Source organism: Geotrypetes seraphini, chromosome 3, assembly GCF_902459505.1.
Source record: "Geotrypetes seraphini chromosome 3, aGeoSer1.1, whole genome shotgun sequence".
Taxonomy (NCBI): domain Eukaryota; kingdom Metazoa; phylum Chordata; class Amphibia; order Gymnophiona; family Dermophiidae; genus Geotrypetes; species Geotrypetes seraphini.
The window spans coordinates 241,179,706-241,191,967 of NC_047086.1; the positions used below are offsets into that span (position 1 = coordinate 241,179,706).

Genomic DNA, 12,262 nt, shown 5'->3' on the forward strand with positions numbered 1-12,262 from the left:
CTCTTGCCCCAGCCAACCTTGGCACCCCCGACATGATCGGGGCAAGAGGGAGCTCAAGCCCTCTTGCCCCCCCCGACTCCCCGACACGATCGGGGCAAAAAGGAGCCCAAGCCCTCTTGCCCCGCCGATTCCCCAACTCCCCGACAATATCGGGCCAGGAGGGAGCCCAAGTCCTCCTGGCCCTGGTGACCCCCCCCCCCGCTAGTTGTTCGGGCCAGGAGGGAGCCCAAACCCTCCTGGCCACGGCGACCCCCTAACCCCACCCTGCACTACATTACGGGCAGGAGGGATCCCAGGCCCTCCTGCCCTCGACGCAAACCCCCCTCCCCCCAATGACCGCCCCCCCCCAAGAACCTCCGACCGCCCCCCCAGCCGACCCGTGACCCCCCCTGGCCGACCCCCACGACACCCCCAACCCCCTTCCCCGTACCTTTCTGTAGTTGGCCGGACAGACGGGAGCCAAACCCGCCTGTCCGGCAGGCAGCCAACGACGGAATGAGGCCGGATTGGCCCATCCGTCCCAAAGCTCCGCCTACTGGTGGGGCCTAAGGCGCCTGGGCCAATCAGAATAGGCCCGGGAGCCTTAGGTCCCTCCTGGGGGCGGGGCCTGAGGCACATGGGCCCAACCCGACCATGTTCCTCAGGCCCTGCCCCCAGGAGGGACCTAAGGCTCCCGGGCCTATTCTGATTGGCCCAGGAGCCTTAGGCCCCACCAGTAGGCGGAGCTTTGGGACGGATGGGCCAATCCGGCCTCATTCCGTCGTTGGCTGCCTGCCGGACAGGCGGGTTTGGCTCCCATCTGTCCGGCCAACTACAGAAAGGTACGGGGAAGGGGGGTGGGGGTGTCGTGGGGGTCGGCCAGGGGGGTCGGGTCGGCTGGGGGGGCGGTCGGAGGTTCTTGGGGGGGGGGCAGTCGTTGGGGGGAGGGGGGTTTGCGTCGAGGGCAGGAGGGCCTGGGATCCCTCCTGCCCGTAATGTAGTGCGGGGTGGGGTTAGGGGGTCGCCGTGGCCAGGAGGATTTGGGCTCCCTCCTGGCCCGAACAACTAGGGGGGGGGTCGCCAGGGCCAGGAGGACTTGGGCTCCCTCCTGGCCCGATATTGTCGGGGAGTTGGGGAGTCGGCGGGGCAAGAGGGCTTGGGCTCCCTTTTGCCCCGATCGTGTCGGGGGTGCCAAGGTTGGCTGGGGAGTCGGAGCGGGCGAAAGAAGAGTCGGGGTGGCCAGAGGAGAGTCGGGGCGGGCGACTGGAGAGTCGGGCAGCATGCGCGGTATACGGGTGTGCGCGGTATACAAAAATTTCTGTACATAAATTTGTGTTTTCAGCACGCTATACCCGTGTGCGCGTTTTACACGGGTGCGCGTTATCTACGTGAAAATACGGTAGTCTTTTGTGGTGTAGTATTCGGTCCTCTTTATCTGTTATCAAATACTTTGCCTGTATGTTTAATCTCTGTGTAACATAACTTGGTCTTTTTCCATCCACCATCAGATCGACCAGTAACCTACTTATATAACACACTTCATTACTATGAGAAGCATCTTAGAGATCGTACAAACCTCAAACGGAAGCTGGTTCATGCTATCATTGGCTCACTAAAAGATAACCGGCCACAAGGCTGGTGCCTGAGTGACACTTACCTCAAGAGTGCTATGAATGCATGGGAAGAAAACCCATGGATCCCTGATGACACCTACTACTGCAAACTGATAGGCAGGCTAGTGGACAATATCCTTTCTTTGATCATTGAAAAGTTAATGGAGGCATAACATGTAAAATATGAACACATTAGAAGAAATTAATTCTAAACATGGCATATGTTCACTGTAATGACACATGCCTTTTTATTCAAAAAATGTGTAAAAAATAACATTTCCAGTACAATAGGTGTGTCATTCTGGACAAGTGGATTATCTCCCATGGCTGCGATCAATATGCAGAAGAAGTCCACTCCAGATTTTTCTACTTAACTGGAAGCTCTACTTCAGTCACCTTCATTTTTTCCCTTCTGCACGCGAGCTGGAAGGAGTGTTTCTGTTCTCTCCTCTTTTTCTTATTTTGTTCAGTGTTTTCGATTTTTATTCAGTGTTTTCAATGATTGGACCTTACCATCTTCAGTGTCAGCTCTACCTGCATAGAGAAGAAGCAGACTACAGTCTGCAACTGACAGGCCGATCCCTGGTGGTACCTGTTAGCCAGCCTGCACAAGTATTTTGGAGCTCGGGGCTGTCTCTGCTTATCGACTCTCACCTTCTGGTAGCACATCCATCGGTCTGCAGGGGTACGATGAGATGTCGTGTCTGGCTGGCAGCCCAAAGATCAACACTGAAGAGGAATTTTCAGCATGAGGCAGTGATTCTTCTCCTTTCCAGCTACTGTAAAGAGCTGAGGCAGGCTGCTGCATATTGCCAGCATAGGTCACAGTGAGTAAAGCTGTTACAGCCTATGAGGTGAATCGGGAGGGAGGGGCTGAAAGATACACAGGACCGCAGAGTGGATAAGGTCCTCAGGAGGCAGTTTGAGGCACAGGCCCTAGGAGTTAAGGCAGTGTCAGTTGCTTCTTTCATAGTATGCATCTGTCATTCACAGCTGTGAACCCTGGGCATGACAGTGGCTGAGCCATTACCTCAGTTCATGCTGGCAGGGGTGGACTATGTGACAGACACATTTTATGGTGTAATTAGAGTCCTGGCAAGAGTCTCCGCTTATTTCATTTTCGCCTGTCACGTGCTCTGGACTAGACAGGTGATTCAACCTCCATGCTTAGCAGGCTTTCTTGCAAGGGACAGATGCTTTTTGGCAAAGGCCTGGATGATCTTATGGCCAGTGTGCAAGATTGCCGTACCAAGTCCTTACCAGACAGCAGAACTGGAGCTCATTTTGGGGGATCCCTACATTTTTGTCAGTACACCTCAGGAGGCTCGTCTCAGAGTGCCTATCAAGTTTTCAGACATAGTTTTGAGGTTTCCTTCATGTTCCCCCTCCTTAAAAATCCTAAATGCGCCAGTTTTTGACTTTGGTTAGTCAGGGGGGTTTTTTTGTTTTTGTTTGTTTGGGGTTTTTTTGTGATTTTAGGTGCAAAAATCTTGATGGTGGCCATCTTGGATTTTTTAAAATCTTTTTTTCAAAAGTTCCCTGCACTTCCAAAACTTAATTTTTTGCCTCAAAACTGGTTGGGATGGAGTTCTTGGGCTCTTTTACCTGTTTCATGCCAGGATTGTGTAAATTCTGGTCCTCAGGAGTGTTCTTGTGCCACATCACACAAACCGGTGAGGCAGGAGCAGCCAGCTTAACCTTGCCTTTGCATTCTCAACTGACAAAAAGGGCAGCTAGCCTGCTTGGGCGGCCTTTTCTGTTTGGGGGGCCCGAAAATAGTGACCGTTCTGCACATAAGGATGCGGATTCCACGCAGCCCAAGAAGTGCAAAGTAGAGTCATCGAAGGGTGACTCCTTGCTCCCTGGTAAGGCTTACTTCTCAGAATTTATAATTTTTTTGTGGAAAACCTTTCAGGGGAGCCATTCTTCTCATGTGCAGTCCCACTATGCGTAGGACTTGCCTCCTCAAGACATAGACTGCTTCACAGTCTGCCACTGTTCGTGATTTGGAAGACCTGTATACAGGGGATACCAATGATGATAATCTTACTGTTCACTTATTATATACCATTCCTCCCATGGCAGGGAACCCAGGGACATACGCTGGCACTTTAGATCTGTGTTTTATTCAAGTCCGCTGCCTTACCAGATATCATTTTAAAGTATCTGCATAAGCTCAGTTGTAGACACACAGCCTGCTCATTTTGTCTCCTCCTCCCTCGTGTGGGGTGAGGGTTCAGTCCTCGGCATCCGGACATTAATATCTTGATTTCAGAGCTGTGGGATTCTCCTGAAGGGTCTCTCAAAGTAACGAGAGCCATGTTGTGGCTGTATCCTATGGCACAGGACTGTCAGAAACTTTTTAGTCAGCCTAAAGTGGATTTCTTGGTTGCACAGGTTACTAAGCGCACCTCCCTTCCGAGTGAAGGTGGTGTGCTCAAGGATATGCAGGACCGCCAAGTGGATGCAGGACCACCAAGAGACTTTTCAATGCAATATCTTTGGGAGTCAAAGCTGCTTCAGCGTCCTTTGTCACACATGCTTGTCTGTCCAGACTGTGCACTTCGGAGAGTGAGGGAGATGAACTACCCCTTCAGCTACTTATATCTGGTGTGGAATATATAGCAGACACTCTATACGACATATAGGTAAAGCATCGGCTTATTCAATTTCAGCTCGTAGAATGGATCAGACAGTGAGCTGGTGATTCCACCTCTAAAGCTACTCTTGCCAGACTCCCTTTTAAGGGACAGCTATTATTTGGTAAAAACCTGGATGATCTCATGAACTGCATGGGGACCGTTGCCCCAAGACCCTGTCTGATAGTAGGCCCATAACCTCTAGAGCAGTGATATTCAATCCAGTCCTCAGGAACCACCTGGCCAATCGGGTTTTCAAAATCTCTGTCATCCATATTCATTGTGGATATCCTGAAAACCCAACTGGCCAAGTGGTCCCTGAGGACTGGGTTGAATACCACTGCTCTAGAGCACATGTATCAAACATAAAGCCCGCAGGCCGAATCCAGTCCACGGTGACTGTGTGTCTTACACTACATCAGGGATGTCCAACTCACGGGCCGCAGGTGGCTGGCTTGTGGGCGATGCAGCGTTTTGCTCATTGCCACCCCCTCAGTGTTTACTTTCTGGCTGGCTCCTTCCTTCGCACTGTCATTTCTCTGCACAAAGCCATGGGCGGCGGCGGTTCTTTGTACGACACAAGGCTGAACTGGAAGCCTTCCCTCTGAGAGAGATGTAGACCACGGAATGGAAGGGAAGGAAGGGAGAGAGATATGCCAGACTGCATGGAGGAGAGATGCCAGATCACAGAGAGGAGAGAAGGAGAGAGATGTTAGACCTCGGGAAGAGGGAGGGATGGAGAGAGAGAGATGCCAGACCATGGGAGAGGAGAGAGATTCCAGGCTATGGGAAGGAGAGGAAAAAGATGCCAGACCATATGAAGGGGGAAGAGGGAAGACAGAGATGTTTGACCATGGGAGAGTGATGAGATGGTGCACAGGGATGGAGGAAAAGGGGAGACAGAGGGAGGAGATGGTGCACAGCAATGGGTGTGGCACGGAAGAGATAAGAAAAAATGCTTCTTATCTCAGGACAAGCAAGCAGCATATTCTCACATGTGGATGACGTCATCTATGGAGCCATGGTACAAAAAGTCCCAAGTGCTTCGCCACTTTAAGAACTATAGAAAGTCTTCTCAAGAGTCTTTCTTTTTCTCATTTCATTAGACAACTTGGTAAAGGCATGTCTCTCAAGTTAGAAGCTGGCTCCAAATATACACCTGAATATAAGGATGCTATGGACATTAAACAACCTCCAAAGGAGGTACTTAATAGAGAATGACACAGTGGCTTTTACCCGCAGCTAGTCGTGGGTAGCCATGGGTAACCCGCCAAAACTTCCAGTTGTGTCAGAGAAGCTTCCACCCACACATGCACGCTACTGTATGCAGGCTCCGACGGCTTTGAAGAAGTTACTCACGCCGCAGAAGTAAAGGGGAGGGAGGGAAATAGACAGAGATGCCAGACAATGGGGGAGCGGAGGGAAGAAGATGGATGCCAGACCAATTGGAGGGAGAGAAGGGAGAGGCACAGTAACAGAGCAAATGAAAGACGCAGAGAGAAGAAAGACAGTGGATGAAAGGAACTGAATGAGAAGATGAGGGAAGCAGAAACCAGACAACAAAGGTAGAAAAAAAAATTATTTTTATTTATTTATTTATTGCTTTAGAATAAAGTAGTATATTAGTTGGGTTGATAAAAATTTATAAACAAAGCCTGCCAGCTGAACATCTCTTTCTCTAGTTCAGCAGCCAGAACTTTTGATTTATAAGGAAGGAATAAGCTAAATATTGCAGTACTGAGGCTTGTATGGATGCTACTGGGACAGGGCGGGGACAGTGGTTGCAGGGACAGGGACAGGGCGAGACAGTGGTCGCATGGATGGGGCAGTGACAGGGATGGTGGTCGCGAGGACGAGGGCAAATTTTTTCCCCATGTCATTCTCTAGTACATAAGCTTCCTATACATGCAATTTTGAAAGACACTCTCTTTAGGAACTAGGAATCTCCTGAAAAAGTGATATTGGCAGGGCAGGATTGACCAATAGGCACAGTAGGCACATGCCTAGGGCCCGAAATGGTCAGGTGGGGCCCGATGAAGGAGGGCATCAACATTGTTTTTTCCAAATGGTGATGGGCCACTCCAGCGTCGATCGGCAACGCGGGCCCCCCCAATCAGAATGGGCCCCCCCCCATCGACGGAAAGTAAGACGAGCAAGCAACGCAGGTAAGAAAGGCAATGGGAACTATAATTTTGCAAGCAGTGCTGCTTGTCCAAAGCTTCTCTCTGACGCAGCTTCCTGTTTCCGCCTGGGCACAAGGTGGGGTGGGGCAGGGGGGCCCTCAACGAATTAATCCTGCCATGGATATTGGATCTGATCCTTACAAATGGGGACAGTATCTCTAATGTTCAAGTGGGTGCTCACCTGGGAAGTAGCGATTATCAAACAGTTTGGTTTGATATAACAGCTAAAGTGGAGAGTGGCCGCACAGTACTCAAAATCCTAGATTTCAAATGTTCAGACTTTAATAAAATGGAAGAGTACCTGAAGAAAGAGCTTGTTAGGATGGGAGGACATAAGAGAAGTGGAAAAACAGTGGTCTAAGCTGAAAGGAGCAATAAAAATGGCTATGGACCTTTATGTGAAGAAAATAAATAAAAACAAGAGAAAAAGGAAACCAATATGGTTCTCCAAACTAGTGGCGGAGAAAATGAAGGCAAAAGAGTTGGCATTCTGAAATATAAAAAACCCCAAGAAGAGGAGTACAGAAAGGACTACAGGGTGAAACTGAAAGAAGCCAAGAGAGTGACACATCTGGAGAAAGCGCAGGCGGAAGAGCAAATTGTTAAAAATGTAAAAAAGGAAGACAGAAATTTTTTTCTGATATATTAGTGAAAGGAGGAAGATGAAAAATGGAATTGCTAAACTAAAAGATGCTAGGAACCAATATGTGGAGAATGATGAGGAAAAAGCAAATTTGTTAAACAAATGGATAGATTTGGTAGTCGTCTCTAACAAAATGCTATGCTCAACAGTAGAGTAAACAACTATACTTTCTACTTTACATGCTGTTTGAAGCACTTGTTGAAACAATTGCCTATGTACCAAAAATATCTTCCTTATCGTGTTAAGGGTTTTTAACAGTTGGATTCCACCCTTCTACAGCTACGTCAACATTTGGTACAATCTGCCTATGATTCTTTTGAGCTGTCCTCTCAAGCTTCTTCTGTATCTGTGGCCATGAGAAGGCTGGCCTGGCTCAGAGTGGTGTACTTGGATGTTAATCTTCAAGTTCAATTGGCTATCATACCATGTGTTGGTGATCTTTTCGGAGGTACAATTGAAAATGCCACTCAAAAGCTCATCGCTCATGAGAAATCTTGAGACTCCTTAGTTAAACCTAAACCCAAGCCTTCCATATCACGTCCTTTTAAGCTATCTATACTGCAATATTATACTGCTAAACCATCTACTGCTTCAAGACCTCAGCAGAAGAAACAAAAGCAGCAGAGGTCTCAGAAACCTCAGCAATCTGCTCCTGCAAAATCTACTCAGTCTTTTTGACAGTCTACTCGAGAGCATAGTTACAATCCAGTTGTCTCTACCTCTCCCTTAATCCATTGGAAGTCGTCTACAAATTTATTCTCATCGTTGGGAGTTAATCATATCCGATCTCTGGGTTCTCAGTATCATTTGGGAAGGATATTCCTTACGATATGTCCTGATCATCCTCCAAGAGAGTATGCATCCAATCTCCTTCAGCCCTCCCTTCTTCAGGAGGTCGAGAATTTACTTTTTCTCAATGCTATCGAGAAGGTTCCTCCGGAGCAGAATACAGGGTTTTACTTCCATTATTTTCTCGTCACCAAGAAGATGGGGGGTCTTCGATCTATATTGGGTCTCAGAGCTTTCAACAAATTTCTGGTCAAAGAGAAATTCAGAATGTTATCCCTAGCAACGTTGTATCCCCTAATCAATCACAATGATTGGCTATGCTCTCTCGACCTGAAAGAGGCCTATATTCACATTTCAATTCATCCAAATTCTAGGAAGTACCTCAGGTTTCGAGTGGTGCAACACCACTACCAATACAAAGTTCTACCCTTTGGCCTGGCATCCTCGCCCAAGGTCTTTACTAAGTGCCTGGTAGTAGTTTTCAGCGGCCTTGAGGTCTCAGGGCCTTCAAGTCTTTTCCTACCTGGACGACTGGCTAATCAAGGATCTCTCTTCACAAGCTGTGCTTTCAGCAACACGACAGACTGTCTTTTCTTTAGAGTTTGGGATTCAAAATCAACTTCCCCAAATCTCAACTTTATCTGTCTCAGAAACTCTAATTCATAGGAGCCCTTCTGGGCACGACTCAACTCATGGCGTTTCTTCCTCAACAACGTCAAGATGCCCTTCTTCAACTCTGCCAACAGGTTGCCCAGACCCAGTCACTTTCAGCAAGACACATGATGGTTCTCCTGGGGAACATGGCTTCCACAGTCCATGTCACTCCATTTGCGAGACTTCATTTATGAATCCCTCAATGGACTCTTGCTTCTCAGTGGTCACAGGCTCTAGACCCTCTCTCACAGCACATTGCAGTGACCTCATCTCTTCGACAGTCACTTCAGTGGTGGATGCAATCTACCAATCTTTCCAGAGGTCAGATTCCCATCAGAAGGTTCTTACGACAGACTCATCGACCTATGCTTGGGGAGCTCATCTGGATGGCCTACGCACTCAAGGTCTATGGACCTCCAGAGACCGATGCCATCATATAAATCTATTGGAACTCAGAGTGATTTTCGACATAGCTATTGAACGCGAAGCATTAGAGTGTAAAGGATATTCAAAAGTGGTCATTGCCACCTTCTCAGATCTAAGAAATTGATCACAGTCTCTGCCTATGCTAAAGTATGGAAGACTTTCCAGCATTGGTGTGCCCAAGAACGTGTGGAGCCGTTTTTAGTGATGTTGGTTTTTCTTCAAGCCGGCCTTGACAAGGGCCTCACTGTGGTTTCCCTTCAGGTCCAGGTAGCAGGGCTCTCTTGTTTCAGAGCTCGGGACCGCAAACATATGCTGGCATCTCATCCAGACATTGCCAGATTTCTAAAGGGTTTTGTCCACATCAGAACACCAATCAAACTACTGTTGCCTTCGTAGGACATTAACGTAGTTCTGCTAGGTCTCACCAAAGCTCTGTGTGAACTGCTGGAAGAGGCATCCCTACTGGACTTGATGTCAAATGTGGGTTTTCTGGTAGCTGTGATCTCAGCGAGATGAGCCTCGGAGCTCCAGACTCTTTCTTGTAGAGAACCTTTCCTTAAAATCTCAGAGATTAGAGTCTCCCTACTCACTGTTCCTTCTTTTGTGCCAAAGGTGGTTTCGGTGTTTCATGTTAATCAAGAAGTCCGCTTACCTATATTCCAGTCCACAGGTTCTAAGAAACAGGACTGCATTTTGAAGAAGTTATTTATTTATTTAAACAGTTTATATCCCTCTTATCCTACAATTCTAGGTAGGTAACAAAAGACATGCATATTCTCTAAACACACAACATCATAAAACATACAATAATAAAATACCTAACACTAGGCTCAACCCTAAAATTACACATAAAAATAAAACTAAACTACTTGAAAACAAGTAATCGCAGAGTGCTTATTCGTTATCTGGAAGTCGCCAGTGAGTTTAGACTCTGACCATCTGTTTGTGCTGACTCGTTTGGCTAAGCGAGGCATGCCCGCTTCCGAGGCCATGATATCCAGATGGATTTGTAAGGCCATTTTGTCAGCCTATATTTTCTGTGGGAAACAATCTCTGTTTCTGTTAAGGCGCATTTGACCAGAAGTGTAGCTTTGTCAGAAACAAGGGCAGTCTCCCCAGCGGAGATATGTAGAGTTGCAACTTGATCCACTCTGCACACATTTGCAAAGTTTTACAGGGTAGACGTTGTGGCAAGAAAGAACTCTGCCTTTGGTTCCTCTGTGTTATGGGCTGGCACGGTCAGCCCACCCTAGATTTGTGGGACTGCTTTTGTTTGTCCCACTTGTCCAGAATAATACACCTATTGACTGGAAAATGAGATTATTTACTCACCTTAATAATATATTTTCCAGTAGATAGGTGTGTCATTCTGGACTCCTGCTCTGTCCTTCCTGTGTCTGCCCTATTCTCTCATTCTGTTTATTCTTATCCAAGTATATATTTTGGATGCCAGTCAGCTCTTTGGAACCTGAAGAATTCTGTATAATATGTTTTTAGTGTCTACAGGGGTACTGCCTGAACTCCTTTGAATCTTCTGTTGGCTGTTAATTGGTCAATGATTGTTCAAATGTTATTATGTTTAAGCAGAACAGTTCATTTGTTTGGGAAGTTTTCCATTTGTCGTTCACATAATTTTGATGGAGCTCTTTCAGGCTTGGGTACTAACTGCAGGTGGCAATAGAGCTCCCGGTGAAATAGGAGAGTCACAGAAAAAATCTGGAATGGATTCCTTCTGCATATGGCTCATGACCATGAGGAGATAACCTGCTTGTCCAGAATGACACACCTACCTACCGGAAAATATATGATCAAGATAAGAACATAATCTCTTTATACTGGGATAAAAAAAGAAACCTAGGCATAAGACAAAAGCAACAAAACAAGGAAGTAAATATTTTAAGCAATCTAGACTATTCTGGTTTAATAAGTATAAAGGTATGCACTGCTTATCTGGTATAATCATTTTTATTTACCTTTGTAGAATGCATAATATGAAAAAGTACTTAACATGAATAAGCATGTCATAAAATATCTTAAGACTCTTTTATTTAGCTTGGAGTCTTTGTTTCTCCAAAGGTATGTCCCAAAATTTATAGTAATGTGTACTTTCTTTTTACAGTAAATGCTTATTTAGAAACTAGTGGCTAAGTTGTGCAAGAGGTTGTTTTGAGAACACTCAATAAAATGTAGTAGCTGCTGAGCTAATCCTGACTATTTCTGAAGCAATAGTGATTTTAAAAACAGGGTTTTGTTTATTTGAGAAAGTTTAGCCCTAGAACAGTATTCTTTATGACTCAAAAATGCAAGAGAAAATGTGATTCACAATATTAGTTTATGGGGCTCATAATCAAAACATCCTAATAGCCAGGACGTCTAAGTGCCAATATTCAAAACCAACCTTCTGGACATCCAGCAGGACTTCTAAGCCGTTGTGTGCCCAGAGTTCAAAGCAGCATGTTGGGAGGCATGCTATGGAAGGCATCGGGCGGGTTTAGACTTCGATATCCTGCAGCAGCAATCAAAGCTAAAGCTTTCCTAAGATGTCCTAGACCAGTATTTCTCAACTACTTCAAGCCAAGTACCCCTAAGCCTAACAAATACCAACCAAGCACTCCCACCCAAACTCCGCCACAGACCTGTCCAAACTCTGCCCCTGATTCCATCCCGATTAATAATAGTACTAATTGTAATGCAATTTCTTCCATCCATTTTTCATATATCCATAATATAATTTTATTAATACATAATAGTAACCACAAATTTTTTTTTTAAACCACACAAAACACACTGTACGCAGAGAAAATGTTAATTATTTATATTTGGGGGGGGTTTCAAAGAAGTCAAGGCAGATGACTTTAAAATATGCAATGTCACCTCAGTAACAACTATAGAAAAATAGACAAATATAGTGCAAAATATAGACAGCAGATATAAATTCTCAAAACTGATACATTTTGATCACTAAATTAAAAATCATTTTTCCTACCTTTGCTGTCTGGTGATTTCATGAGTCTTTGGTTGTACTTCCTTCTGACTGTGCATCCAATATTTCTTTCTTTCTGCCTCCTGCATGCTTCTTCTCCTCCAGACCACATTCCATTCTCCAATCAACACTTCTCTTTGTCCCTCCATGAGCCCAACTTTTCTTCCTCTCTCCTCCACCCCCAATGGCAACGTCTCCCTCTCTTATTCCCTCCCCTGCTGCAAAGGGAGTGGGGAAAGAGAGAGAGATCCAGAGTGTATCTCTCCCATTCCCACTACTGCCGCATCTAACATTTCTCCCTCCTTTTCACCAGTCCAACATCTCTTTCTCTCTGCCTCCTGCACGCTGTCTCT

The 12,262-nt window shown here is 46.2% G+C and overlaps 1 protein-coding gene across 2 annotated transcripts in view; it reads left to right on the forward strand.

The window, feature by feature from the left end:
- Nucleotides 1-12,262, forward strand: part of MED23 (mediator complex subunit 23) — a 254,975-nt gene that overhangs the window by 206,111 nt on the left and 36,602 nt on the right. For both annotated transcript variants that reach the window (XM_033937086.1, XM_033937087.1), the window contains one exon: nt 1,488-1,724. In XM_033937086.1, the coding sequence (XP_033792977.1) occupies nt 1,488-1,724 (237 nt within the window). The remainder of the gene's footprint in view (nt 1-1,487; nt 1,725-12,262) is intronic.